The sequence below is a fragment of the Betta splendens genome, chromosome 17 (genome assembly GCF_900634795.4).
Source record: "Betta splendens chromosome 17, fBetSpl5.4, whole genome shotgun sequence".
NCBI lineage: Eukaryota > Metazoa > Chordata > Actinopteri > Anabantiformes > Osphronemidae > Betta > Betta splendens.
In genome coordinates this window covers 7152372-7179952 of record NC_040897.2, presented here as the reverse complement: position 1 = coordinate 7179952, position 27581 = coordinate 7152372, and the positions used below count along the sequence as shown (strand labels likewise).

The 27581-nt window shown below is 46.3% G+C and overlaps 3 protein-coding genes and 1 long non-coding RNA gene across 5 annotated transcripts; 2 read left to right on the top strand and 2 right to left on the bottom strand.

Annotated features, from left to right (window-relative positions):
* Window positions 1-46: 46 nt before the first annotated feature.
* Window positions 47-12553, bottom strand: LOC114844852 (polyamine-transporting ATPase 13A3-like). The gene is made up of 32 exons (XM_029132508.3): window positions 12305-12553; window positions 9221-9290; window positions 8698-8871; window positions 8444-8584; window positions 8304-8374; window positions 8144-8227; window positions 7948-8017; window positions 7734-7868; window positions 7547-7619; window positions 7325-7456; window positions 6929-7096; window positions 6703-6860; window positions 6434-6622; window positions 5770-5831; window positions 5413-5563; window positions 5188-5304; window positions 4952-5102; window positions 4710-4830; window positions 4108-4232; window positions 3863-4026; window positions 3633-3764; window positions 3444-3523; window positions 3319-3361; window positions 3048-3157; window positions 2770-2866; window positions 2310-2382; window positions 2047-2224; window positions 1795-1970; window positions 1574-1662; window positions 1415-1495; window positions 1108-1203; window positions 47-910 (listed from the first exon to the last, which is right to left on the bottom strand). The coding sequence occupies exons 2-32, from the start codon at window positions 9269-9271 to the stop codon at window positions 731-733; spliced, it is 3672 nt and encodes a 1223-aa protein (XP_028988341.1). The 5' UTR covers window positions 9272-9290; window positions 12305-12553; the 3' UTR covers window positions 47-730.
* Window positions 12554-14820: 2267 nt separating this feature from the next.
* LOC114844856 (uncharacterized) lies at window positions 14821-15759 on the bottom strand. Its single transcript, XR_003783775.3, has 2 exons — window positions 15625-15759; window positions 14821-15203 (listed from the first exon to the last, which is right to left on the bottom strand). It is a non-coding gene; the product is annotated as an uncharacterized LOC114844856 (long non-coding RNA).
* Window positions 14844-21225, top strand: gk5 (glycerol kinase 5). 2 transcript variants are annotated; one of them, XM_029132513.2, is made up of 16 exons: window positions 14844-14977; window positions 15073-15166; window positions 15493-15568; window positions 15684-15777; window positions 15870-16001; window positions 16409-16484; window positions 16732-16793; window positions 16876-16949; window positions 17105-17165; window positions 17657-17783; window positions 18048-18152; window positions 18250-18344; window positions 18626-18729; window positions 18922-18981; window positions 19160-19293; window positions 19813-21225. In XM_029132513.2, exons 1-16 carry the CDS (start codon window positions 14852-14854, stop codon window positions 19983-19985), a joined length of 1593 nt encoding a protein of 530 aa, XP_028988346.1. In that variant the 5' UTR covers window positions 14844-14851; the 3' UTR covers window positions 19986-21225. The 2 variants fall into 2 exon arrangements, with proteins under 2 accessions (XP_028988346.1, XP_028988347.1); XM_029132514.3 differs by lacking the exon at window positions 14844-14977 and having other exon boundaries at window positions 15068-15166; window positions 15471-15568.
* Window positions 21226-22554: 1329 nt separating this feature from the next.
* LOC114844898 (sodium/potassium-transporting ATPase subunit beta-3-like) lies at window positions 22555-27344 on the top strand. The gene is made up of 7 exons (XM_029132574.3): window positions 22555-23219; window positions 24296-24424; window positions 24592-24690; window positions 24771-24964; window positions 25065-25115; window positions 25620-25709; window positions 25785-27344. Exons 1-7 carry the CDS (start codon window positions 23108-23110, stop codon window positions 25950-25952), a joined length of 843 nt encoding a protein of 280 aa, XP_028988407.1. The 5' UTR covers window positions 22555-23107; the 3' UTR covers window positions 25953-27344.
* Window positions 27345-27581: the final 237 nt, after the last annotated feature.

The following is a 27581-nucleotide window of genomic DNA, read 5'->3' as shown; positions in this document are numbered from 1 at the left end:
GTTTGTCAGAAGTAAATAAAATGACATTCACTCAAAAAACAAAGGGTCTCGTTAAGAGTCTTGTGTTAATTTTATTGTTACACTTCATTTTGTACCTGTTACTAGAAAACTACAAAGAAATAAAAAAATATAATTAACATTAACTGTCACAGCAGCAAGTGTTTCAGTGATTCGCTGGGATTATTTTAATGATTAAAAAAATGTATACCCTCAGTTACCCTCAGTACAAATTTCTCTACAGTATCTCTTTAAAACCTACTGATTGCAAAATATTTTTAAAATTATTTCTAGCAAAAGCTCAATTCTCTCACACACGCACACATACACACATACACACACACACACACACACACACACACACACACACACACACACACACACACACACACACACACACACACACACACACACACTTATCTTCCATGGGAAGAATGTCTGCAACTCTGCAGTGCTGCGTCTTCTGCCGTACAAATACAGGAGCAGTATTAGTTCATAGAACTGTAGACAGACGTTTAGTCTCTTGTTTCGTTGACTCCATTAAGTAGTTTAGCAGCGGCTAATGTTAATGGAAGGTTGTGCATACCATTTAAGCGCCAACTGACTGAGGTGAGCACCAGCTGAAATAACTTCTTGCGTTGGTCACTGGCATATTAATAACTCCCACATCTTAGAAACATCAGGGTGTTTTAGCTGTATCCCGGGAAGTGTTTTGAATAAGGTCACCTTGGGGTCAAAGGGCAGAGCTGTAGGAGTGTGGACTGCTGGCATAGGTGACCGTGAAGGGTTCGGGGGGCCAGTGAGCATCGTCCTGCAGCTCCAGGGCCAGGTGCTGGTATCGCATCGTTGGGAGCTTGTTTCTGTAGCAGAATAAGCTGGAGAGGACAGGAGAGGCCCAGCGGACAACGGACTCCTGAGAACAGATGGGACACGCAAAGCTCAGTTCCTGAGTCTGTATCACACACTGTCCTGGCCTGTGTGTGTTTATATAACTTTTATTTTACGTTAAGTGCAACAGGTCAGAGCAAAACGAGCGAAGGAACGAGAGATGGTGTCAGAAGCGAGTCAGGAAAGGTCAATTAGAGGCATCGTGTGCTCAGAGCTTCCAACCTGAGGGGTGTCAGCAGAGAAGGACTCTCGGGGGTGATTCACCCCCTGAGCGCCTCTGAAAACTAGCCTCCACAAGACGATGTCAACGAGCAACATCTATGGAAGAGTTCAGTGGAAACTTGAGAATCAGCGGCTCAACCACCACAGGAAGGATGAAGATGGGCTTACAGCCGAAGACAGAAATTCGAAAATAGAAATTCAGTCGGAAAACAACCATCAAGTGGTTTATTTCATCAGGCAGAAGGAATAGAGGAAATTAAAAATGAAAATCAGAGCTTTGCAATTAAACAGAGTGGATGTGATGTACCTCCATCAGGAAAGACACGGCGGCATTCACTACGATGATGACGACCAGGGTTAGACGCCAGTCATAGGGGACACACACGATCTGAGGGGGAGAGGAGGGAGCGGGTAACAACAGGACACACAGCGCTGGCTGCAGCGTTAACACAAAAACAGGGCCCACCTCCAGGAAACGGTCGATGCCAGGAACCGGGTGGAGCAGGACGACGAAGAGAAAGGTATAGAGAGCAAGGCAGGACAGCACGAACGGCCCTAAGAGGAACACATGCAGTACACACATGCAGACAAGTACAAGGAGAGGCTTTAGTATCATGGAGAACAACTGACAATAATGCTAAACCCTACTGATACAATAATTTGTCTCCAAACAAAGCTGCATCTTACAGTTCTTGTAGCTGGGCTGTCTGAAGGGCTTCCCCTTGCAGAAGACCAGGGCCACGGCTAAGTACTGGAAGGAGGACACGTAGAACAGGGTGGTGTTCTCGTAGTTTTTGATGTTTTTGGGATCAATCGGAGTCGTTCCGTTCAAATTGTGAACGGGACCGGAGATGTTGCAGGCGCTGGAAGAACAGAGGGATCGGTCAGAAATCTAATAATAGAAGACTAACGTTCTTATGCTACACTGGCGCTACTCACTCTGACTGAGGGGTCCACTTCTCATACCACCCCTGCTGTCCTACCAACAGGAAGGCTAGGACCTGGAAAGCCAGGCAGGTTAGGACCTGGGTCAGAACCGAGCAGAGCAGTGGGCCAGAGATCAGACTGGACGGAGGACGATGCTCCACCAGCTCCTTCCACGCTGGGTTCAGACTCACTGAGGGCAGAACACACACTTAGTGCTTTCGCCGTCGACTCCTTTCATCGGATTTCAACTGCGGCAGTTTTTTACTTCAACTTACTAGTAAAGACAACAATGAGGATTATGGCGACGTCTATGAAGAGAAACTGGAAGTCTCCCAGGTTGCTGAAAATCTACCAAATATCAACAAACGCAGAAGCTGATGATAAACAGACAGAAGCTCTGGAGCACATGATCTGATTCACAGTCTGTGCCACTCTCACACTTCAGCATTTTACTGACGCGTTTCCCAGGGACGACGTGACGGACGTGTCGCTCTGTGGCCGCGGCCTTTGTTTCACAGCCGGTGGATTAAAACCCCCACACGTCTCTTTAAACACCACACTAGCTTCTACTTGCTCCTCACGTCCGTCGCGCTCGTGAATCTTCCGCACCGTGTCGGTGCTCGGCCCCATTGACGTGTCCCACACACATCCGTCAAACCTAAAGGGGACGTCGTTCACTGCCACTCATTTTAGTCAGCGTGGCTAAAGAAACAGCAGCAGCAATGGAGGGTTTACCGAGTAGAGCAGGATGACGCTGAGGTACTGGATCAGGCTGTAGAGGGCCATGTACTTGAACACACAGAACGAGGTGATGAGGGCGGCTCGGCCCTCCCTGCGGAGGCAAGAACGTTAGAAACCTGTGAGCAGAATTCACATTATTATTCCACAACATTCAATTTGTGTGATTATTATAAGGACGAGGCTGTACTTCTGCACCCCTGCTGACATCACACAAAACTGGTGCAGAGATGTGTCCTCGTAATTCACCATGGTGGGTGAGTGAGCGTCGCTACCTGATGAGGTTGGGGACGCAGGAGATGTTGGGGGTGGAGGAGGTGAAGGGTGAAGCCACTGAAGCCTCCAGCTCAGACAGTGAAATCCCACTGTGAGCTTTCTTCAGAGCCTGAGACAAGAGCAAGTTACTGTAAATATTATAAATTAACTGAGCTTTGTTTAATGAAATCAACATATAATATTTAATAGGTACATAATAAATAACATCTCTAGATAAAGCAGAACATAGGCATTTCAAAGGGACATCAGCTCAATCCAACCTATACTTACGCCACAGTCATTAGCACCATCACCGCACATCCCAACAATGTAACTGGAAAGTAAACAAAGCCAATGAGCACATTAAATATTCACCATGAAATCAATCAAAGCCACAAACTCAGCGAGAGACTGACTCCATGCTCTGCAACGCGTCCACGAGCTGGGTCTTCTGGTCGGGAGTCATGCGGGCGAACACCGTGGCTCTGAGCGCGAGCTGCAGCGCCCCCATGTGGACACAGAAGGAACGACAACGTGAAGTCAGCGCGGCACGGACGGACGGACTCACTTCTGCACGTCACACCCACACTCGGACGGGCGTTAACCTTCTGGATGAGGTGAGGGAAGTGCTCGGTGATGACGGCGAAGGCTCTGCCGTTCACAGCGAAGTGGAAGCTTTGGTCCTGCTGGTCCTGGAGGCTGTCGAGCGTCTTGTCCCCCAGGTTGATGTCCACGATCTGAGGGGGAAGGGCTCATCGTTACGGCACAAAAAAACAGCCAAAGTGCTGAGGATCCATTAGTTCCAACTCCATCCCTCCCTCATATGAAGCCTGACCTGACTGTCCCGTACGGCCGCTGCCGGCGTCTCAGTGTACTGCCAGCTGATACTGGCCGGGCAGCTCTCCTTAGGAGCCGCGGCGTCGGCTATGATGACCTTCTCGTGCGCACGGATCATCCCACAGTCCCGGGCCACCGATATGGCCGTCAGCATGTTGTCACCTGACAAACAACAGGCGCCAGCCGAGTATAAATGCACCGCTCGCCTCCCCCGTCAGTGAGCTTCCCCCAGAGCTGCGTTACCTGTGACCATCAGGGTGCGGATGTGAGCCTGTCGCAGCTGAAGCAGAACCCCCGCAGTCTCTGGTTTGATTTTGTTCTGCATGATGATGAGACCAAGGAACTCCATGTTGGTCTCTATGAGGTCCCTAAACGCAAACAACAGACAAAATTCATCTGTTCAATGTTCAGATTCGACAGGGAGATTCGGGGGATCAGTAAAACTACCATAACCTTTAATCGACTCCTTTTTTGACTTCCTGTTAACCATCGTTTCCACTTTCTATTTTAGCTATGACCTATGAAACTCTAAATTTACATCATGTACAAACCAACAGGAAACTCCTTTTAATTCCGGACTTTTAAATGTTGTATCAAACTGTACCTTCTAATTCAGGATATGGTGAAACATCCTGTGCATGTGTTGCATAATGACATGCTGCTGTTTTACGATGGATCCAAATAGTGATTAACAAGTAAAAGGTTCCTATTTGGCTGCAGCTGAACTGTAGATTAAAGTTCACCGGATCTGTTCGAACCTCAGCCAAAACAAACTTCGATTGTGTCAATGGCCGTCACACCATGTTCCCAGGGCGGCTTTGTGCTGCCAGTGTGTGGATGTTTACCTGCTGAGACTCTGGACTTTGTGCCAGGACAGTTTGGACTCCAGCTGTCGATGTGCCAGGGCAATAACCCTGAAGCCCTGCCTGGTGTAGGCCTCCAGGGTGTCTGCGAAGCTCTGTGGGACTGAGGAGGAAATCAGTTTTACACAAGCCAGGGAACTGCTCAGATTTTGTAATGACCAACACTAAAGCTATTTTCCCATTTTATAGTGAGTGACTGTGTGTGACCCGGCCTTCATCCTGACCTGTGTGCTGCTTACAGAGGCTGGCCACAACCTCTGGGGCCCCTTTTAGGAAGGCATCCATGTGCTTCCCCCCCAACCTCCTCACCACCACGCTCATCCTCTGCAGCGTTGAGGAGAAGGGGAACTGGCGTACGATGCCCACCTCACACGGCTGATGAGCAAAAGGCACGTCACTAAATACTCACATCCACCCACAGCTCTGTACAGTAAAACACAAACGTGGAGAGACGGTGCACCATGGTGGGAGTCCCCGCCATGCTCTCGTCAGGGATGATTTGCTTCGGAGGATGCACAACCGTGGGCATTATGGGATTGTGGAGCGCGGTCTCCTCCTCCGTGGGCTCTTCTAGGATCTACACAGAAACACAGGATGGGCTTCAAGCTCGAGCGTCCACGAAAGCAGAGTTGAACCACTTTAGGGCATCATTCATAACCATGATGCACGCGGCGCCGACGCCTACCCAGCCCGTGGCGCTGAACATCTTGAGGTCCAGCGGGTCCCCGGAGAGTTCGCCTTCTATCTTGGTGAGCGAGTGGCAGGCGGCCATGCAGGCCACGAACGCGGAGCTCACCAGGCTTTCTTTAGCTGCATCCGACTCTGGTGGAGAAAAGCTGAAACGGGGAGCGAGACTTTGAGGGACTGTCACTGACTAGCGCCACAGAATCTGAGGATACATGTATTAAAAAGACCACAGGATATACGTCTGAGGCCTTTAAAATACACACAGTCAGACACCAAATCCTCCAACTTGCTTGGCTGCTGTCAGAATACTGTATCTCTGATACTGTGTCAGCAAAGGAAACAAAGCCTAGAGTACCTGCCGTCCTGAGCCCTCTGAATGCCCCATAGATCCAGACCATCCTCTGTCAGGGTGCCCGTCTGAAGGGAACATATAGACATATGTAAAACATTTATATGTCAGAGAGCACACATTCGATTATTGGAGTTTAAAGAAGAGCAGACGTTTCATTCCGTTTTAAACTTGAGCTAAACAGATTTGATGAGGAAACTTGATTGGTTGAATAATTATTTATCATTGGTTTAGGTTTTACAGGTGTTAATTTAGCCCAGAAAAGCTGGAATAGCAAAGAAAAGATTAAGGCAAAGTTGAGACAAAACCAGCAGACACACAATTCGCAAATGCGGCCAGGATGATGACGACAAGCATATTTGAAGAACCTTTCGTGTTCCCCACACGAACAACCCTGCGGTGCTCAGTGATTCCATGTAGAATCATTGCGCAATCGCAGCCCCGCCTAAAGATTTCGTGATTCCACTCATGTCCACTCATTAAACGATGACATCAGTCTCAAGCTGGTGCCTGTACTTCACACAAAATGGATTTGGATGCGTCACGATGAGGTCTTTCCTCAGTCCAAGTCGCATAGACTTAGTCACAGAGGAAATTCCACTATATACTATATATAATAGTTTTAGAAAACTAAATCCCGCTGTAAGAAATGACAGCGGTGCTGGACTACCTTGTCAAAGCAGACCAGGTTGAGTTGCCCGCACATGTTGATCCGCTGGGGGCTGATGCAGAAGATGCCGAGCCGCTTCAGGCGCCGCTGTGCGTACACGATGCCAACGGTCATGACCGCTGGCAGCGCCGGAGGCACGGTGATGGTGATGATGTCCAGAGACTCGACGACGATGGTTTTGGCCGGAACCTGGATGAGGTCAAGACAAAAGAACTATAACACAGTACTGTATGTGGGACATATGGACATCTCTGGGAGAGCGGCTGCACCTTGTTGATGATGCTGAGGACAATGGTGTAGATGAAGCCTATGCCGGCCACCGCCACCAGGCACAGCAGGAACAGGTAGGCGTCCCGGTACAGCTTGAAGTCCGTGGGTTTGGGGTAAAGGATGGAGCGCACCAGCTGGCCTTTCTCCGTGCCGAAGCCTGTGCGACCACATCAGTCACCAACACAAGCCTCTAGCGGCGTCTACGAGGCGCCTCCCGGCTCTCACCTGTTCTGACCACCACGGCCTTCACCAGCTCCCCGGTGTAGAAGCGGGTTTGGATCACGCGGGTGCCGCAGAACAGAGTGTGCCTCTTGTGCTCCTTCACGTCGTAGCGCCGGCCGGCCTCGTCGCCCGCGCCCGGCAGGCCGGTCTTGGTGACAGGCACGCTCTCTCCTGAAGGCGAGGGCGAGAATGCATCAGGGTCCGGTTCCTCGGGCGGAACAATGGCGGCAGTGTTGCGCGGCGCGAGGCAAGAAAGGGGTCGAGACGCCATGAAAGAAGGGAAATGCCTCTAGATGAGCCCACATGCTGCTTAAATTACTACACAGTATTTGTATTTTCATCAAAACTAACAGTAAATCCTGAGCATGAAGAAGAACGTATCCTCTTTTTAAATACAACCTGTCAGCATGCTCTCGTTGACGATGCAGTTTCCGTGGATGAGCACGGCGTCGCAGGGCATGATCATTCCGTTGGCCGGGATGCTGATGACATCACCCGGCACCAGCTCGGTCGACATGGCCTCTTCAACATCTGGCGTAAGGGACGAGAACGAGGGCACTGACGTAAGCATCAAAGCATCACTCATTCTGGAACATTTGAAACAGCTTCGCGGGAATGCACCTTTATTGCCTCTGCACACGGACACACGGACCACGCTGTGTGTTGACACCATGTCGTGCAGCATCACATATTGCTGAAATGGGAAAAAGAGAGCAGGGATGACACAACATACAATCACTCAGGGTACTTTCCCTATATGCATCACCTGTGAATGTTTCCAATACATTTCAGCTCGCGTGTGGCTCACCTTTTTTATAGTGTACAACGAGGTAGCAGTTGAAATGATAGACATGAAAACAATGGCGGAGGCATAGTAGTAGTAGCCCTCTGTGCCCCACAGTATGACACTGAAGAGCTGGAAGATGTAAAACGGGTTCAAGACCTGATGGAGGAACAGAAACAGATGATTTTGTTGAGAGGTAGGTGAAATACGTGATTTAAGGCTAAAGGCTGAGACTCACCTCTTTTATCAGGAGCTTGAACAGCGACGGCACTTTGACGGCGATCTCGTTCTCCCCAAAAAACAACCTCCTGATAAAAAGAAACTTCAAACAATTATTAACCGCGCGGGGACGACGCTTGAGCTTTATGGCGCTTCCTTTACAATTACACCGAGGAGATTAAAGGGTTTTATGGTGAACGGGAAAGCTTGAGGACCTGTAGCTCTGCAGCGTCGGCGACAGTCCTGAGCTGTGTTCAGCGTGGACGCCGGCGCAGCTCACGTTCACGTCCTCCAAACCTCTGCAAAGAGTCACACGCGGTCACTCGCGCCGAAAGCCGCGCACACGCGGGCCTTTAAAGCGAACGGTGGAATCACCTGTAGAACTCAAAGTTCTGCATCACATCGCTCCAGTAGTATCTGACGCTGTGGTGGGTGAAGTAGACGATCTGAGGGGGAGGAGACACATCAGGCCACATTCAAACCTGAATCTTATAGCTTCAGCTTCAATGAGGCACCTGAATGGGAGTAGATTTGCCATCTCCCATTTCCCCATTCAGCATCTTTTCCGAGGGATGAAGATCCAGATTGTCGAAGGGTTTCCTCCCCGGACTGAGCATCACGTGCACCTTGGCCCGAAACCACTGCCTGAACTCGTCCTGCAAAGACAACGCGCAGGAGGTCCGTTGGGAAATTCACCCCAACCCCCACCCCCCCCCCCCCCCCCCCCCGTCGCGGACCGGTCCGTGCTCCTCGGGCCCGTGAGACCTACCGTGGTCCTGAGCAGCAGCGTGTGCGCGTCCCTCAGCGACGTCCGCATGCACGTGCTCTTCACGCCCCACTCGGGCAGCCAGTAGAGCAGCAGCAGCAGGAGGCCGCCGGAGCACAGGGTCCCTAAGCCCACCAGCACCAGCTTCCACAGACAGGGCCGGTACCCCCACACCTCCTGCACGGCACACAACCACGTCAGCACGGGCCGCTCAACCGTTAAACCCACCACCGCCCTGTGCAGGTCTGCAGTTATGCAACCGTCTTCACTGACTCTTGGTAATCATTCAGTTATTCTTGTGTAAATCCTCCTGAATGATTAAAAAAAATCACTGAGGCAACTGTGTGGTCGACTAGTTCACATAGCTTCGCCCTCCAAACTTTGTACTACACTTCAACATAAGCACCAGAAAAGCCTCGACACTCAGCTGCTTTTGTTACAAATTTGGAACCAACACTGTAAAAAGTGACATATGCTATAAAGTAAAATCATTTGGAGAAAGGAGAGTTAGGAAACAGCCATTTACCATCTCATCCTCGAGGCCCTGGTTGATGATCTTGGCCTCGCTTGTCTTCATTGTGTCAGAAGTGCAGCAACTGCAAAGGAAATCCCAGAGACAGTGCTGCGCTTTATCTCCCAGTTTCTCCCACAGGTGATTCAGTTACTGCGGCTGTCCATGTGTCCAATCAGCAGAGATGTTGCACGTGCCAGGATGAAATAATTTAGTTTTACAGCTTGTGGAGCACGAATGGATTTTCCAACCAAGGAGATTAGTCACTCATTTACTTTTGGGAAATGGTAAATGTTTGGAATAGTGTTAAACATAGAGACTAGAGATGAAGGAGCCTAAGTAACAATGAACAATTTACCAGCTAATTCTGGAATCCAGCAATTTAGAATTTATAATATTTTATAGACTTTTCACTCTTGTGATGTTCGTCAACTAAAGGTTAAAAAACTGCAATTTTGGAAAATGTCTCTTTTTTTATGTATTTACAGTACATTATGCAGGTAAAATGACTGTGTATCATATTCATGCCTAGAAAATTATGATCTGCCTGTAAAAGCCAAAAAACACTGCTCTAATGCAAGTAAGAACCTGACTGAATCCCAGCACCTTCACTACAGTACCTGAATAACAAACCCCCCAAAACATGTTCAAGGCCTCGGGGGAATTGACTCCTTTATTATATTCTCCCACTTCATTCCTGATTTTGTTGGTTGATTTCTTGGAACATGACCCAGTTTAAAACAATGTGGATTACTTGATCACGGTCCTCATTGTTACTTTTGTCCACATCAAAAACAAATTTCTCCTGCTCACATTTCTCTGAACTTTCTCCACCAATAGAGCAGTGTTGGGTTTCATTTTGGCTCCACTGTGAACAAAATTGGTTTTCAGGTTTTCTCGCTCAATCGAGAGCTTTCTCTCTCTGGAAAACCACTTTCATGGCTTTCAGAACCAGCCACAAATGAACTGGACTGGACATCAGGTTGGTAAAGTGTTAAAAAGTTATCACTGTGATGTTGAGCAAATGCCAAGAGCTTTAATACTGTACAGAAACCTTTGCACCGTGTATGTTCAATAAATGGATCCACCTGGAGGTGACGTCTGACTTCTTATTAAACACCATTATGTAAATATTGAGTTTCTGTAAAATTAGAAAATATATTAGTTACTTCAGCCTGATGACAACACATTCCCTAACAGGGCAACTGATGGCCACATTAACCCTTTGGACTTGAGGAGGAACAAATTAGTTAAAATTAGGATAAATCCTGCTGGAAACATTGCTGGCCTGTGAGCAAATGACGTTTTCAAGACAAATCCAAAGCTGCACAGCAACAGTTTCCAGGCATCGGAGTCCAGAATTCAGTCCAGTCCACAATTTGCAGTTCAAGCATTCACGTGTGACTTGAACTTGAGCGGTTTCTCACGCAGGTGATTCAGTTACTGTGGCTGCCGATGTGCCAAATCAGCAGAAATGTTGCAGGTGCCAGGATGGACTTGCCAACCAATAGGTAAAGGAGATTAGTCAGTCATTTACTTTTGAGAAACGGGAAATGTTTGGAATAGTGTTAAACATGGAGACTAGAGATGGACGAGACTATGAAGCGATCAAAGCAACAATGGAACAATTTACCAGCTAATTCTGGAATCCAGCAACTTTTCAGTCTTATTGTGGTCATCTACAGCACTAAGTGTTGCGGTACATTTCCAAATACTATTACACACAGTACAAAGTTGGTCATTTAAAACCAACAATTTCTTTAGATGTTCGTCAACTAAAGGTTAAAAAAATTGCAATTTTGGAAAATGTCTGTCTCTTTATGTATTTACATTATACAGGTGAAATGACTGTGTATCATATTCATGCCTAGAAAATTATGATCTGCCTGTAAAAGCCAAAAACACTGCTCTCATGCAAGTAAGAACCTGACTGAATCCCAGCACCTTCACTACAGTACCTGACTCACAAACCCCCCAAAACATGTTCAAGGCCTCGGGGGATTGACTCCTTTATTATATTCTCCCACTTCATTCCTGATATGGTTGGTTGATTTCTTGGAACATGACCCAGGTTTAAAACAAGGACTCAGGATTACTTGATCACGGTCCTCATTGTTACTCTTCCCCAAATAGAGCAATGGGTTAGGTGTCATTTTGGCTCCACTGTCAATGAAATTGGTTTCAGGTTTTCTCACTCAATCGAGAGCTTTGTCTCTCTGCAAAACCACTTTCATGGCTGCATTCTGTGTTTTAGAGAATGAGGGCGTGACCATCAGAACCCCCTAAACCGCCCCGTGAATGGACCCAGAACCGAACACAAATAAACTGGACTGGACATCAGGTTAGTTAATTTAGCCTTATGACACATTGGATTATACAGGTTTCTAGTCATACAACACATACAACAGGGCAACTGATGGCCACATTAACCTTTGGGACTTGAGGAGGAACAAATCAGTAAAAATTAGGATAAATCCTGCTAAAAACATTGCTGGCCTGTGACCAAATTACGTTTTCAAGACAAATCCAAAGCTGCACAGCAACAGTTTCCAGGCATCCGAGTCCAGAATTCAGTCCAGTCCACAATTTGCAGTTCAAGCATCCACGTGTGACTTGAACTTGACCGTTCAGAGTTAGGGCGTGCAAAGCTGCAGCCTGTGACACGGAGCTTTTCACATTAACGGTGAGGCTGCCAACAACATCTTTACTGCAGTACATAATGGACCGAAGGAGTAGGTGCTCACGCAATCAAAGCTTTGTTTACTGTTCGTCGTTGCATCTTTATGAATTTGACATAGGGACAGATTGAATGAAAATAATTTAGCCGCGAAGTAAAACTATAAAACAAAGTCCAGACATGTGATGACTTTTATATTGCACAGCTTAGTGGGTTATTGCTTTGTGAAAGTGGTTTTAAATGCATAAACTAGAAATGATAAACATTAAGCAAGTCTAGACTGCTTTAACGCGGAGTCCAGTTATACAGTACATCCTCTGCTTGTAACATCATACACTCATAAAGTAACAGATGCTGTTTGAAACGTTTCTATCTACAAACAACCACCCGTTTGATCATTTTCATCGGTTTTCACAACTCACCGACGCCCGTTCCTCTCGAACCTCAGTTATTGAGGAGCTGCATGGTCCGGACGTTAAATTGGAGAGTCGGCTCGGATGCGGTTCTGCAGCCCGTTACAGCGATCGAGCAGCATGTGTCTGAAGAAACGCACCAACATAACAGACCCACGCTGAGCCGAGACCGGACCGTCCCAAACCGGTCCATTCAGAAGGAAGTGGGGAAACCGGATGTGAGGTCATTGGAGCGCATCGCGTTTGGGCTGAATTACAGCAAGTTGCAACAAGTTGGAAAACTTTAGCGGAACACGCGAGTTGCGGTGATTCCGCAACGGTGACGCGCCTGTCGATGCAATAACGCATTGGATGATTAGCAGCCGCTGGGATGCACATTATTGCTGTAAAGAGGTGGGGCTGGTGTTATTTCAGGTCAGAGGCGGTCTGCAGTGAGACGTCCAGAGGTGGTCTACCACTGGTCTCTCATACAGGTGTTGGAAAAAAAACACGAAATACAGATGCTGTAGATGTTGTTTTGGATGTCTTTTGGATGAATTGAAACGTGGGAGTTCAACCATGAAAAATAAATCAAGTAATCATTTGAAGTACTAATTTTCATTATCAGATTTTCCTAATAAAACAACCCTAAAACTACTTTGAAGGGAAACTGTTTAAATCTCTCACCCTTTGCTTGAGCTTCGGGTTGAGCTTTTGGGCTAAGAAACAAGAGTTACTGGAAAAAAGTAATAATTTGCTTAAACTATTTTAAACTAGTAAAGGTGTATTTGAACACATTTGAATAAAATGATAGTTTTAAGCAAATACAGGTAGACAAATTTCCTTTTTTGTCTGATGCTGAATGTCACCGTCACCTTGTTCACCTTTGCTTTAGCAGTTTTCATTAGTTTCAGTAGAATAAAAATTATGATTTAAATGCATTCTTACATATGTTATTGCCAAATCTCTAGTTCTTGTTACAATTGCCCAGATTGTAAGAATAACATATGAAGACATTAAGAGACCAGCTAAAAATATGTGCTTGCTGTCAAAGATATAAACTCACCCTGAGCCATAGGTGTGTTGAACCAGGAGACACTTGGGACATTGGGTCATGATGTAATTTTCTAATGAATCTCTGACCTCGGATGCTTCACAACAAAGTAAAAATATTTGAGGGCAACTTTTTTAAGAATGTAGCAAAAAGTCTTGTTCTGTTTGGTGTTCACACTGTCATACCTACATGATACCTTTCCTGGTTAAAGACAAATTACAAATTACCTGATAAAACCTACCTGGGACATATTAATGTTTCATATTCATACATATTTTAATAGTTTTCATGCCCATAACTTTGTTACAATAGCCCAGATTGTAAAAATCGTATATGGAAAGACGTGATCAGCTAAAAACACCTACATCCGATTTTTTTTTCTAAATTGAAAATTGCGCACGCGTGTTACTGATTGTACGGGTGCCGAAAATGAGTGTACGTTCACTTTAAGAGTCTGCGTCACAGCTGCATAGATGTTCGCGCGCATTAACGCGTAGATGCAAAATGATTAGAGTTTAGGAACGCGTCTAGGTTGTCGCCTTGTTGGATCGGGGCTCTACTGCGTTGTTCGCTCTGTCCAGTCTCAGTTTAGCGTTACTGGCAGTTTAATGGCACTAGTATGACAACTAAAACTTGAAATAGTAAATAATAATAATAAAAAGTCATGCACAGATTAAATTAGAAATTTAACAATCTGGTGACATAACGATAATTTTTTTGTGCATTAGCAAAAAAAAAATGAAATAAATACGCTATCAATACAGTAATACATTTCAAAATAAGTTATGATTACATATATTATATTCGTGTCATAGTCGTCATAAAGATCTATTTTTGAAGAAATCTGCTCATTAATCTATTCTAACAGACTCTAATATTAATGCTTCTCTGACTCTCTGACAGCTGGAAACCTGCAGTGACCTGGATGAGTGAGCAGAGAGGATGATTGAAACGCGCTTAAAGCGCAGGTTTCCCGACATAAGATGACGCAGCAGTTGACGCACTGTCACGAATGACAGAAGCCAGTCAGGCGGCGTCTACGTGCGCATGTCTATAACCTCATTATATCGGCTTCACTGCCATGAGCCCATGTTGCTGGTCCAATGGGCAGAAGGGCGTAATATTAAGGGATCAAAAAATATTTAGGGATATTTTCCGAAGCTACTAACGCGCTTAACTTAACTTAACGCTGTGACCGGCGGCCAAGTAGACAGAAAGTTAGCTAATGCTAGCTGCTAGCTTAGCCCGAGTTACTGTAGCTAGTTGTGATTTGAGCTAGTTACAGTCGGTGCTGGTTATTCAGCAGACACGAGTGGACTGACTGGTAGAGTAGCCGAGCCTTAGACGCTTTACTCTCTATGAGTGTTTGTGCTGAGCAGGTCAGGCAACGCTGTAACTGGGTTTGGACCCACGGTCCGAAGGTCGATTTCCAGCCACTGCTGGACTGAACAACCTGTGGACGAAGAGCATCAGATTTCTGGACACGGGCTACTTCGAAGACAACCGGCACTAGCCTCTCTTTAATGGGGAGCCAGAGAAACGGGTTCAAGAAAGAAAGCTTCATTTTGTCGGCGGACGTCGGTACCACGTCAATCAGATGTCACGTCTATGACAAGGAGGCAAACGTGCGAGGATCATGCTCCACCAAGGTACTGCTCGCCGCCCTTCGGTACTTCTGTACTTCCACGCAGCACGCACAAAGCGTTGCTCAGAGGCTGATCGTGTTGTGGTGCACGTTCCCCAGGTTGCTCCCTTGTATCCCGAGGTGGGACATGTGGAGTTGGACCCGGAGGCTTTGTGGAACGGCTTCGTCTGGGTGATCAGAGGAGCGGTGCAGGGTACGGTCCAACCGGTTCGGTAGCCTCCTCCACTCATCTATTACACACAATAGAGCCTTAGGAATGGAGCGGTTTTACATGACCACATCATCGTATTTCATGTAATAGACACACCCTAAGTGCACCCAATAGAACACACTATCCCATAATATTGGGTAAATGTTATGTTAAGTGTAAGTAACAGTCCCACAAGTGATATACTGGCTTTAATACTTGATTTGAATGAAAGGGGAAAAGGTATTTATTTCAGGATTGTTTATTGTAGAGATTGAATCCTGTCTCTATTTTCTCTGTAATGACTTAGACATTCTCATGTTTGTGCACAGATGCAAGAGTGCACATGACACAGATACAGGCCCTGGGCATCTCAACACAACGAGGCACCTTTACCACGTGGGACAGGTAAATTGAGTTGAAAAAATGATCAGATTAGTTTTTATTGCCTTGAAGATGCAAACCTGGTGGACATCCTCTGTTGAACATCTAGTGATCCTGCCTTTTTGTTCTGCTCTGACAGGAAAACTGGAGTTCCCTTCCACAACTTCATCAGTTGGCAGGATCAGCGTGCTGCAGACCTGGTGAAGTCCTGGAATAGATCCTATACCTTGAAAGTAAGTCGTTTCCTGCCTGTAATATTCATTTTTAGGTGGATGAGGTACAATGATGTGAAGGCTGACTTTCGCTCTTTCCTCAACGTCCCCAGGGAATCCATGGTATGACGAAGATGCTGTATTTCCTGACTAGGCAGAAGCGCTTGCTTGCCGCAAGTCTTATCGTCTTCTCTACTCAGCATGTTACCTTCCGCCTTGTCTGGGCCTTAACACACTACAAGCAGGTGTGTGTGCATAGGCTGACATTTAGTCTAGTTACCTGTGACTCTGGAACAGTTGTGATGCATGTTAGCCTTTGGTAAACACTGCTACCGTTCTCTGGCATGAAGCACTATTTACCCAGAGTCGCAGTAGGTGCTAATGCCAAAATAATGCCAGTTTAAAGAAAAGACAGACGATTGAATCCTTTACCCCAAGATAGTGGAATTCGAATATATCAGCAATTATAATCATCTTCTGAACAAACAAATATCATGGCATGATACACAGCAGAGCAAACAACCAAACCCCTCAACAGGCTAATGCTAAGTAGATAAGTTCGTTATAAGAAAGCAAAACCAACCTGTAAAAGTACAATAAACTAAGCCTAGTTCATTCAGGACTTGGTTTGTTTATTTGCATGTTTTTCCAGGTTCGCCAAGCGGTAGCTGAAGGCAACTGCTGCTTTGGAACAATAGACACCTGGCTGCTGTTTAAACTCACAAAAGGTGTGTTTTTCTGTTTGTTAGCACAAATTCTGCTTAAAACATTAGCATAATATTTTTGTGGAGTTGTATTACAAACAAGAGATTTTAAAGATCCACACAGTGTTTCTGTGTTTCCAATCCTATTACTCTGCAGATTAAACTCCCCAGAAATGTTTTACTGCAGCTCGCTCCTTGTGAATGCAGCTCTCCCACATTTTCATACATCCAGCAAAGGGGTATTTAATTGATTAATAATTGACTTTTACAGGACATGTCCACGCCACCGATTACTCTAATGCCAGCTCTACAGGGATTTTTGACTCTTATCAGGTCTGTTGCAAATCATTTGTATTTCCTGTTTTCTTCCTGCCAGACATTTGTTTTCATACTTCTGCAATATGACTTTTCACAGATGTGCTGGAGTGGCTTCCTCTGCTCTCTTGTTTCTCTGCCTCTTCCTATTTTCCCCAAAGTAGAAAATACAAAGTGAGTCAACAGTCTTTTTAAAATCCAGCACTTCTCTCGCTGAACACGAGCATCCGCTTTTAGCCACAGTATAAGAAGCATCTGAACTGTGCTGACCTTTTCCCCCAGTGTCTTGTTTTTAACGTTTGTTTTTTGTCATCATCATGATGCACCAGCCACAACTTTGGCTTCACAGACCCGTCTCTCTTCGGTGTTCCTATTCCCATCATGTCAGTGGTGAGTTGTTGAGCTCTTGGCATAGCACACACTTATCTTTGTGACTCTGATAAAGCAGCTCTCATTGTGACTTTCTAAGTTTACTTATGCCTGTGTGTCACCACCATTATGTTGTAAAAGAAATCTTTATTAGGGAGATTTCGCTAATCAGCAGCAGATGACATGGCTTGTGTTTACCTGTTTAATTTAGTGACAAATAAATGTGGAAATATATATAAATACATGAATACACAATAACAGCCAATGCAGTGACAGAGAAAACGAGTAAGACGATGTATTTGAACAAAGACACAAAGGAATAAATTGAAACTATAGATTGTTTAATACCAAATACTTCAAAATACTTATCAGTACTGTAAATGACTTTGGACTTCCCATAGTCCAAAGTCAGTTTCAGTGCTGCTCATTTAAAACTAATTATCTTCAGGTTATTGTTTTTTTTTGTTTTGTTTTTTTTTTTTTTACTCAACACTGACTTCCTCTTCCTGTAGATGGCAGACCAGCAGGCGGCAATGTTTGGAGAGTGTTGCTTCGAAGTTGGTGATGTAAAAATCACCATGGGAACGGGGACCTTCATGGATATTAACACAGGGAACAAACCTCACACTTCTGTAGCAGGTAAATCAAAACACTCGTATTAGTATTCATGTTTAGGGGAAAAAATGGTTTCTAATAAGAATATGTTCCGAAACAAGTCAGACTCAAAACATACAGTATTTGCTCATAACATTTTGTAAGTGAGCTTCAGAATTTGAAAAGACAGAAGTGCAAAATATGGTGCACAGTATCAGATAGATGAAGAGCCATGTTGAACAGTTGAACAGGGAGCATTGCTTTAGCGTCCATCCACATTTGTTCTGAAGGCCAGAGTTTGTCCTCTAGGCCTGTACCCTCTGGTGGGCTGGAAGATTGGCCAGGAGGTGGTGTACCTGGCAGAAGGCAATGCAGCAGACACCGGCAAAGCCATCACCTGGGCACAGGAGCTGGGTAAGCAAGCTGAGTACAAGGTGCCGCGTTAATTAAATGATGATTAAGTGTTTACACTGAATGAGATGTGATGCATGGAATCTGTTTGCTGTTACAGACCTCTTCTCTGATGTGCAGGACACCAGCGCCATAGCGTACAGTGTCAGTGACTCTGATGGTGTGTGCTTTGTACCTTCCTTCAGCGGCCTACAGGTAGATGTGGATACCACGTATTATTATCTAAAACAAAGCCATGCGTCTGTAGGGTGACATACCATTCATGTCCATTTTCTCATCTTCACTCTATAGTAATCTGTCTCTTTTCTTTCTGCTCTCCCAATGTGAACTGACTTTGTAAGTGTCCACCCTAAATGTTGTGTGTTTTGTATGCAAAGCTTGTATTACAAAAATGTTCCTAATCAAGAGCTTCCTATAGTAAGCAAGTAAAACAGCCGTGGCTTTAAACTTTTTTTTTTTGCTTTATTCATTTAAAGGCTCCTCTGAACGATCCTAAAGCATGTGCTTCCCTCATGGGCCTTAAACCTTCCACAACCAAAAGCCATCTAGTTCGTGCCATATTGGAGTCTATTGCTTTCAGGTGAGTTTAATTCATTTCACCCTGATTTATTCCAGGGTTTACATTGCTGTAAATGAGTCAGTGTTGGGCACAAAGCACGTTTTCGTGAAATCTTGGTCATAAGTTGAAAAATAATAATATTGTCTCATTCATTTTTAAGAAATCCTTTGGTGTGGTTGTTGTTTCCTAACCGTTTTTTCTTCTTTGTTGCAGAAACAAGCAGCTGTATGAGACCATGCTAAGAGAAACCTGCATCCCTATCAGAAAGATCAGGTAAAGTTAACTATTATCAACATATTGGTTTGTTGTACAGGAGGGAGAACCATAAGCTGCTGTATCCTTTTGACCAAGACTGAACCCTTGCTCGATGCCCAACAGGATCGATGTATAGGACCTGGATATGAGCCAGCAAACATGATACTAAGTGCTCTCTCTACTTTTATGTTTGTAGGGTGGATGGTGGTGTATCTTCCAACGACTTTATCATGCAGCTGACCTCAGATCTGTTTAGCAGAAAGATAGCCCGACCCCAACATCATGAGATGTCGTGTTTGGGGGCTGCTTTCGTAGCTGGACTGGGAGTAGGTATGCAGAAACACAACCTACACTGCACATGCATTATGCTGAATGCATGAGAGGATAATCTTGCACACTACAGTGTGTTTCTGCAGATAAGATGTAAAGTGGCTAAATACTTTAATGTCTTTTTAGTTTCACTGTAGCACTTAATTTTTCTCTAAATATACTGAGACACGTGGTGCTTTTATTTGATGTTCAGTCCTATTTTTATTTTCTCAGACAGTGGCACACGAAGCAAAAGGAACTGCTGCTGTTTGTTATGTAACCTGTTTTTCATGTAATTATTCTCATTATGTAATTAGGCTGTTATACATTAGTCACTGCTCAAAGAAATCAAATAAACCACAAGGATGTGACCTTGTATGGTAAAAGGCCTGAATCAGGTGGTGTAAAGGAATGAAAGTGAGTCATGTATCTGGGAAGAATTAGTCGGATTCGGGGTATAATTCTGGCCCCTTCAGACATTGAATTCACAGACTTCCTGTTCTGTATGGATTTGTGTTAGTACTTTCTCTGTCGTTACAGGTTTCTGGAAGACCAGGGATGAGTTGAAAAAGCTCCAAAACACAGATAGAGTGTTTGTCCCCAAAGGTGCTAACAAGGAAGGTGCTGGCAGCCAGAGCCGGGAGTACGTCCACGCCCTCCAGAGCTGGGAGAGGGCCATCCGGCGCTCCATGAATTGGTACAGCAAGTCTTGATAGGTCCAGTACCAGTCTGCTGGAGGCCGACCACCTCCACAGCCTTGATTTGCACACTAATTATGATACCTGCACTTGATTTCTTGACACCGTAGTGGCCTCATCTGTCATTTATTCCAACTCTAAAGTCACTGGTGCCTCTTCATCTAGTTATTTTTTTTTTTCAGATAGTTAGATTTTTGACATTTCCCCACCTGGGGGCGCTAATCACCAGCTTTAATTTATGGACTTGTAGCAATCATCTGTAAGAAATTAAAATGATTTACATCACACTCGTACACAATCCTCCTCAGGACTGAAGAAGGCTCCTGGGCCTTTGGGTCATGATACCGCAGTATTCAAAAAGGTTCCAGAGCGGTTGTTACAAGCTCTGTCAACCAACAAAGTTCAATGTTTACTGGTGCCTCTTCAGTGTAACAAGGTGTTTTCGCTCAGTGGTTGTCCAAAGACAAGTCCAAAATTTTACCATGTCCAAATATGTTGACTTTACCTCCAGACCACCTCTTATAATTTTAAACTCTATGCACTTATTGTAAAACTAAATGCCAATAGTAAACTTAAGATAATGTGACTGGAACAAATCCAATTGGTGCATGTTTCTCTCTTAAGGGGATTTCACTGGATTAAAGTCATTTAAATTTCTCCTTCAGTTAAATAAATGCAGCAGACGTCTCCAATGAGAGAGAAAACACTTTGCCAAATCTTTAGATTTTACAGATATTAAAACTGTTATTAGCTGTTTTTTGTAGGGTTTTAACTGTGTGTCAACTATGGAACAACTTGATCACATCAAAGATTTTCGGTTATTTAGAAACAAGTTGATCAGGGACACAAACAATAACTGCTGGCAGATTTGCACATGTTGGTTTTAAGTGTCGTACTTTGTCAGGTGCAGGCCTTTGTTCCAGTGCCGTAAGTCTAATGTCATATGATACAGTTTTGACCCAGGTTGTTTGACCTGATGAACTCTGATGACTGCAATGACTGTTCTAATTGTGGTTTTATTAAACGTGCCTATTATGTAATCTAATTACTGAAAATAACATGCTGTGAATCTGACTGTGTAAACGTTGGGCTTCCTTGTGTATTGTTTGTCTTTCTCTTTGTGCCTGTTGGCCTGTAATGTAAGGAAAATTGTGTTTCATGCTGCAAATAACTTTTCAGGTGTCACATGAAACTTCATTCACTTGTTAATGACTTGTGTCACTGCAAAATAAATGGTTTTGTATTTAATAAGGTACCAGGTTGTTTTCCTGACATTCGACTGCTTGTATAGTATTTTAACTCACGCTGAGCAGCGTCTGACACACTGAGTGAGCTCATGCTGTCTGAACTGGCTTTAGCTCCACACAGACTTCGGGGAAATGCTGTTGTCCTGTTCCTGGGGAATTATCAGAAACACAGGCTCGTGGATGAATGCAGGGGTTGTCATCCCATTGATGTGACCAAGCTCTCTGTGAGGGTTGCTATGGCAGCTTGTGGATGGAGTGACTGAGAACAAATGGGGTGTGTATTCCGGCTCATGGTGCTGGTATGGTGAAGAGGGTGCTAATTGAGTGCACAGAAAGGGGGGGGGACTTGGAAACAATGGGAGGATTGTGTGCTTGTTCACTTAGATGAGTAGCAGAAGGGAGCTTTGTGTACATCACACATCCATACAGTGCATCTACCAGCCATCCACCACCAACACTTCCTGCAGCGTGGCTGTCAGTCACACTGTTCTGGCTCAAACGCCAGCGGGGTTGGTTTGCAGGGACGATGTGGCTAGCCCAGGTAGCGCTGCAGACTCGTGTGTGTGTGTGTGTGTGTGTGTGTGTGTGTGCGTGCGCGCTAGCATTCTGCCTGGTGTCTCGTTAAACGAGGTGCCGTAGACGCCGCTTTGCCAGAAATTCAGCCTGACGGCAGGGTCTGAATGGGATGCGACCACTGCCCCCTCCCCCCATATGTGCTGAACCCTGCGTCAGGGGTCATTATATAACTCATTCTCCTCTTCTCTGTCTCTCTGTGTCACACTGGGATTGTTCACAGGCGTGTCGGGGTGGGAAGTTGAGCTTTTGTCATCCTTTTTCCTCTCTGGGCGTCTCAGCCTCTGCCCCCAAAGCATTTAGCTCCTCCATCAGGTCTGGTCAGCAGATACAATACAAAAAAGAAAGAAACGTTGTCTCAAAGTTTACTGTTTAACTCTCTCTTATATCTGCTCACTTCCTGCTTCCAGAGCTGCTTAATTGCCATAGCAACAAGAATATGCAAACGCCCCAAATATCCGCGCTCAAACAATCACATACATTATATTCGACTTCAAGTCGGCTGATTAGTGGCTCTTATGTACATGTCAGTGTGTGTGTTTGCGTGCGCGCGTCGCGCGCGTGCACGTGTGTGGAGTGATTTGCGCTGCGTCCGTTGCTGTCGAAACACATGCCTTTGCACCGGATTGGTTCCTGTTGCGGTGACTCAGTGGCTGCGACTTCTACGCAGAATGGCCGCACTGAAGCCGGAGCCCGTCGGGGCGATAGCGCGTCTGTAGACGCCAATAAAAAAAAAACAAGCAGACTTAAGACTGAAAAACCAAAGCGTCAGATTCACCGCGACGCCTAAGAAATCCTCCGCGCCGCGCTCGCATCGCCAGCGTGCATTGGTCTCGCGCGTGCTCGAGGATCTGCTTCAGACGGTTCACATGACACCAAGCTCCCACGTTCAGTCAAATGCGCCCGATTATAAGGAAGGAAACGTGCGCTCTGCTTAAAAATGGGTGCGCGCAATGTTCGTAACGTCGCGTCTCCTCGCGTCTCCATCAGTAACCAATGCAGATCCATCTGGTCCCACTGCATCAGCTGCCACGATGGGGCTTGTGTGGACGTCACCGGTTTTTTTCTTTCCTCACCTTCCCCTTCTCGTTTTTTTTTTGTTCCACCAGAGCATCTCTCTCCTTCTGCTCTCCCTCTTTCTACGCCGCCCACTCCTTCCCAACCATTGATCCGACCACTCACCGCCGCCTCGCCGGCTTCTTCGCCTCATTACATCGCCTGCTGCGCTTTTCGGCATCATTTTAAAGGGAAGGAGCGGCACATTTTGGACGCTGTAACGTTAAAAAAAAGAAGGGCGGACGCGACACGAGCGGCACCATGGCGAGCACCGAGGATAAAGCGGCCAACAAGGAGAACGTGTCCAGCTGGAAGGACTCCATCTACAACCCGAGGACCGGGGAGCTGATGGGGCGCACGGCCAGCAGCTGGGGTAAGAGTGCGCGAGCGGAGGCGCGTTGACATTCACGGGGATCACGCCTCATCTGGCGTCTCCCGTTCTGCGACTTTCGCCGACGAACGCACGCGCGAGGCGCTCGCTCGGGCGCGCATTCCGCCGCACGCGTCCGCGTGCGGACGGATGGATGGATGGATGAAAATGGCACGTAGAGACGGGATTAGCGGAGGAGTCACCGGGCCTTCGTGGAGGTGTAGAGGAGAAGCCTGGACCGAGAGCCTCAGCAGATGAGTGATGCCAGAAAGGTGTGACAGGAGGAGGGTTGTAATTAACACAAACCACCTGCATTATTAGGATTAAGAGGAGACTCAGAGCCCCCCCCCCCATTACCTAATCACGGCTCTCGGCTCCATACATTTTACATAAGGAGTCTCCAGTCACGTCCAGCGCGGCGGGCGGCCGCTCGCCACCCTCCCTCCGGCGGCCGGCTCCTACAGGCTCCGGGGGCCGTCAGGCTGCGCGGGCCCCTGTGCCGCCGTGCAGTGGGATGCTCCATTGCAGTTGCATGGCCGCCCACATTAGCATGCCTGTCAAGGTCAAATGGGATTCCCTCGCTCCTCTTTCCCCGTCTTTCACGCGCCGGGCAGGTGCATTGTGGGATACTGTTGGGGAGGAACGAGGGGAAGGGGGGGGGGGGGGGGTGTACTGCAGGAAGCCGAGGGGTCCGACTCTTTTTTTTCCCCCTGTCTGTCAGCATAGAGGGCATCCGCGCCGTAGGAGCCTGGATGACGGTGAACCATTTTGAGTCAGATGTTTCCACAACGGCGCCTCGTCTTTTTTCCTTTTTTTTGCTGCCGGCTGCTTTGCGTAAACGAGGCAGTAAATGCGTGTGAGCGCTGCGGCGTCGCCTCTATGTCTTATGTGATTTAAAAAATGAGTGTGTGTGTGTGTGTGTGGTGAAAAAATGGCCTCCCGCTCGTTAGCAGGCGGTAGCGTTTCCCCCCTTGGTCCAAAATGGTTTCTCTCCAGGGGACCGTTCCCTCGGAGGCGCCTGCTGGAGGCCGTGCGTGCCCTTCACTGCGTGTCCTTTCTCTCCGTCTGACCCCCTGCAGCCCTCATCCTGCTCTTCTACCTGGTCTTCTACTGCTTCCTGGCCGGCATGTTCGCCCTGACCACGTGGGTGATGCTGCTCACGCTGGACGACTACGTGCCGCGCTACCGGGACCGCGTTCCCTATCCAGGTTAGTGTAACCGGGCGTCCATTATTAATATTGGTACCGATGGAGCTCTTTGCATCGACCTGTTTTGAAGAGTCTTCCTGGGAGCGGAATGTTTTCTGTCTTGGTGTAACTTGAGCCTGGTGGTATCTGTGCATTAGCCGCTCCCGTTTCCCCTTCGTTTCCTGCAGGCCTGGTGATTCGTCCAAACCTACCGTACATAGCATTCAACAGATCGGACCCACACAAATACTCCGACTACGTCAAGGTCATGGAGGACTTCCTCGAAAGTGAGTGTGTATTAAAATGACCCCCCCGATCCACAAAGCCTTCGTGTATGAAATATACCCACGCTCACGTCTCGTCGCAGAATACAACGACGGGGCGCAGGAGCAGAGCGAGGAGTGCACCCAGGGGGTGTACTTCGAGCAGGACAACACCGAGGAGATGACCAAGAAGGTGTGTCGCTTCAGGCGGGACAGCCTCAACTCCTGCTCCGGCCTCGTGGACACCACCTTCGGCTTCGCCGAGGGCAAGCCCTGCATCCTGTTGAAAATGAACAGGGTAACGTCCGCTCTCGCCGCCCCTCCGCTCTCGACTCCCGATGCGTTTTGTTCAAAAATGTGAAATGGTTCAAAACTCACTGGTGCCGTTGTCCACTCAGATCATCGGCCTGAAGCCCCGTGGGGATCCCTACATCAACTGCACAACAAAAGTAATTACTGTTCACATGCCGTGCTGCTTGTTTGTGCGTGTGCCTGTCCTTTTAATTTCTCCCATGTAGACGCACTGATGACAGTCTCAATCTTCTCTTTCTGTTGACCTTTCTTTCGTTTCGTTTGTTTTGTGTCTGATTCCTTTCTGCATGCTGTCACTGACGGCCTTAGGGTAAGATGAATATGTAAATTCTCAGGATAAGGCCAGTAGGGATGTTAGCACATTTTTGATTACGTAACGGATTAACATGCAGGTGCCATTATTAAGCCATTTGAATATCTCTAATCTGTGACTCTCGGCCGCAAACGACCGACGGCGGAACACGTCATGTTTTCCACATCATTTAAATTCCTCCACTCACGACAGCTTTTGCGTTTCTCACGTCCTGTCTTGTGATTTGAAAAAAAAAAAAAAAAAACGCCCATTTGATCTCATTTAAAGCAATGAAATGCATTTCACTGTGCACCGGCTATTCCCGGACTAACACGCACGTTCTTCCTAGAATAAAGACGCTCAGGTTCCAATAATGTACTACCCCGGAGAGGGCCGCTTCGACAAGATGTACTTCCCCTACTACGGCAAGAAGGCCCAGGTGAGTGTTGGTCACGGCCGCCATGGCGACCGCCGGCGGCCTCGCTGACGGAACACTGTGTCTTCGCCCATGCAGGAGAACTACTTGCAGCCCGTGGTGGCTGTGAAGCTGATGCTCCTCAAGGAGGACTACAACAAGGAGTGGGTGGTGGAGTGCAGGGTAGAAGGCTCCGACCTGCGCAACAACGACGAGAGGGATAAGTACCTGGGCCGTGTCACCTTCAGGGTCCTGGCGTCAGAGTAGGAAAGGGGAGAACGGATGGTAAAAGGAAACCCGATGCAGAGGCTGCCCACGTCTGCTAAGGATTAGTGTTTAAAAATTTTTGAAAAAAGGAAGGAAGTGTCAAATACGTCACAAAGACAGCATTATGGGATGTGGCCAAGCCTTTTGATGCTGATTAGCTCGGCTCCCAGTAGGAGAGCTGGTTCCAGATATTGGATGTTGCTTTGGTGACCTCTCTGACCCTTCTTTCCTTTCCTTTATGATTCCTTGCTGACATCCTAGAAGACCCCCAGAACAACACCCAGGCTCTGCTCCTGACCCCCCCCCCATTCTCCTCTTGCACTGCTCAGTCTTCAGTTATTTATTTTTTAGTATTGATGTGATTAGATAACTTATAGCCATTGCAACCAAGCCATTTGGAGGTGTTGTGTAATTGCTGTTACCGATTTTTAAAATGTTTTTTTTACATCCACCTGCCGTGAGGAAGTGTCGTTTCCATCTCTTCATACTGTGTGAATGGCAGTGATACCGCTGACGTTGAGAGGATTTTTATCTCGCTGTGTAATATAACTGAGAAAGTAGAACCAACATTTCCAACACGTCTGCAGAGTGTTGTCACATCGCAAAGACTTCATAGAAACATATCTTGATAATCAAGTATAGCTACTATATCCCTGTATATGAAATGCCAATTACAAAGTCCCTTTCTACATATAAATACATTGTGCTACTTACCATATTTAGGGAACTATAGATAGATCTTTGTGTTGTGGTCTGCGCAGCCACAACCGAGTCTTGTGCTGTCCGTCTGTCTGCATGTGCGTCTGTCCACTCATCTTACTGTTTACTCATCTCGCCACTGCAATAGCCAACGTGTGAGTGAGCTCTCGAGGACCAGATACGTCGCCTTGCTCCACCGGCGCCGCGCGGCAGCCGGCGCCGGTGGCAATGGCGGCGCGCGGAAGGTACAGTGTCAATTGTGCTTTTAAGGCGAAGGGGCGCTGGAGAAAGCGTTGCAAAAATAAAAATGTTCACTGTAACTATGTACTGTACTCTATCTTGATGTATATCTATCTGGGTCTCAAAGATTGTTTGATAGTTTTCTCTATTCTTCAGCCTGTTGATCTGATTGTCTGCCAATCTATTACTCTTCAATGTATATATATATACACACTTATCTACCATATTTACTTAATTCACACTGTATTTTTGTCACAAAACACAATGTCTGTGCACTGTAAAGAAAGAATTTAAGCAAAGATTTACAGGAAATTATCTTATTCAAAGCTATGTTTACACAGTCTTGAAAGGAACCCACATTTGAAAGAACAACGTGTAACATCTCTTCAGGGTGCCTTAAGACCTGATGATGAAAATAAATTGTGGAATAAAAGTGATTTTGAAGAAACAAAAGTTTTTCTTAATCAAATAAGAATTTGGTCGCCGAAATATTAATACAAAATGTCTTGCGTTCAAAATCAGAACTAATGGGTTTTGTCAGAATTATAGTTGATGTGTCTAACGTTAAAGTAGAAAAATGAGTGAGATACATTTGTAGATAAGAATTTCACATGTGCTTATAACATTTAAATATAAAAAAAGCATAAATAGGACATCTGCGTTGTGATGGGGGCAGCCAGGCAGATGCTG

Bases quoted from the DNA above. Each gene is read 5' to 3' on its own strand.
- LOC114844852 (XM_029132508.3), bottom strand. From the start codon at position 9,271: ATGAAGACAAGCGAGGCCAAGATCATCAACCAGGGCCTCGAGGATGAG. The intron at 8,018-8,143 runs GTCCTCAAGCTT...TCTTTTTATCAG, and splicing joins CCGACGCTGCAGAGCTACAG to GAGGTTGTTTTTTGGGGAGA. The intron at 4,027-4,107 runs GTAACGCAGCTC...GTTGTTTGTCAG, and splicing joins CCGCACCCTGATGGTCACAG to GTGACAACATGCTGACGGCC.
- LOC114844898 (XM_029132574.3), top strand. From the start codon at position 23,108: ATGGCGAGCACCGAGGATAAAGCGGCCAACAAGGAGAACGTGTCCAGC. The intron at 25,116-25,619 runs GTAATTACTGTT...CGTTCTTCCTAG, and splicing joins ACATCAACTGCACAACAAAA to AATAAAGACGCTCAGGTTCC. The intron at 25,710-25,784 runs GTGAGTGTTGGT...TCGCCCATGCAG, and splicing joins ACTACGGCAAGAAGGCCCAG to GAGAACTACTTGCAGCCCGT.
- gk5 (XM_029132513.2), top strand. From the start codon at position 14,852: ATGGGGAGCCAGAGAAACGGGTTCAAGAAAGAAAGCTTCATTTTGTCG. The intron at 15,167-15,492 runs GTACGGTCCAAC...GTTTGTGCACAG, and splicing joins GATCAGAGGAGCGGTGCAGG to ATGCAAGAGTGCACATGACA. The intron at 18,982-19,159 runs GTAAAGTTAACT...TTATGTTTGTAG, and splicing joins ATCCCTATCAGAAAGATCAG to GGTGGATGGTGGTGTATCTT.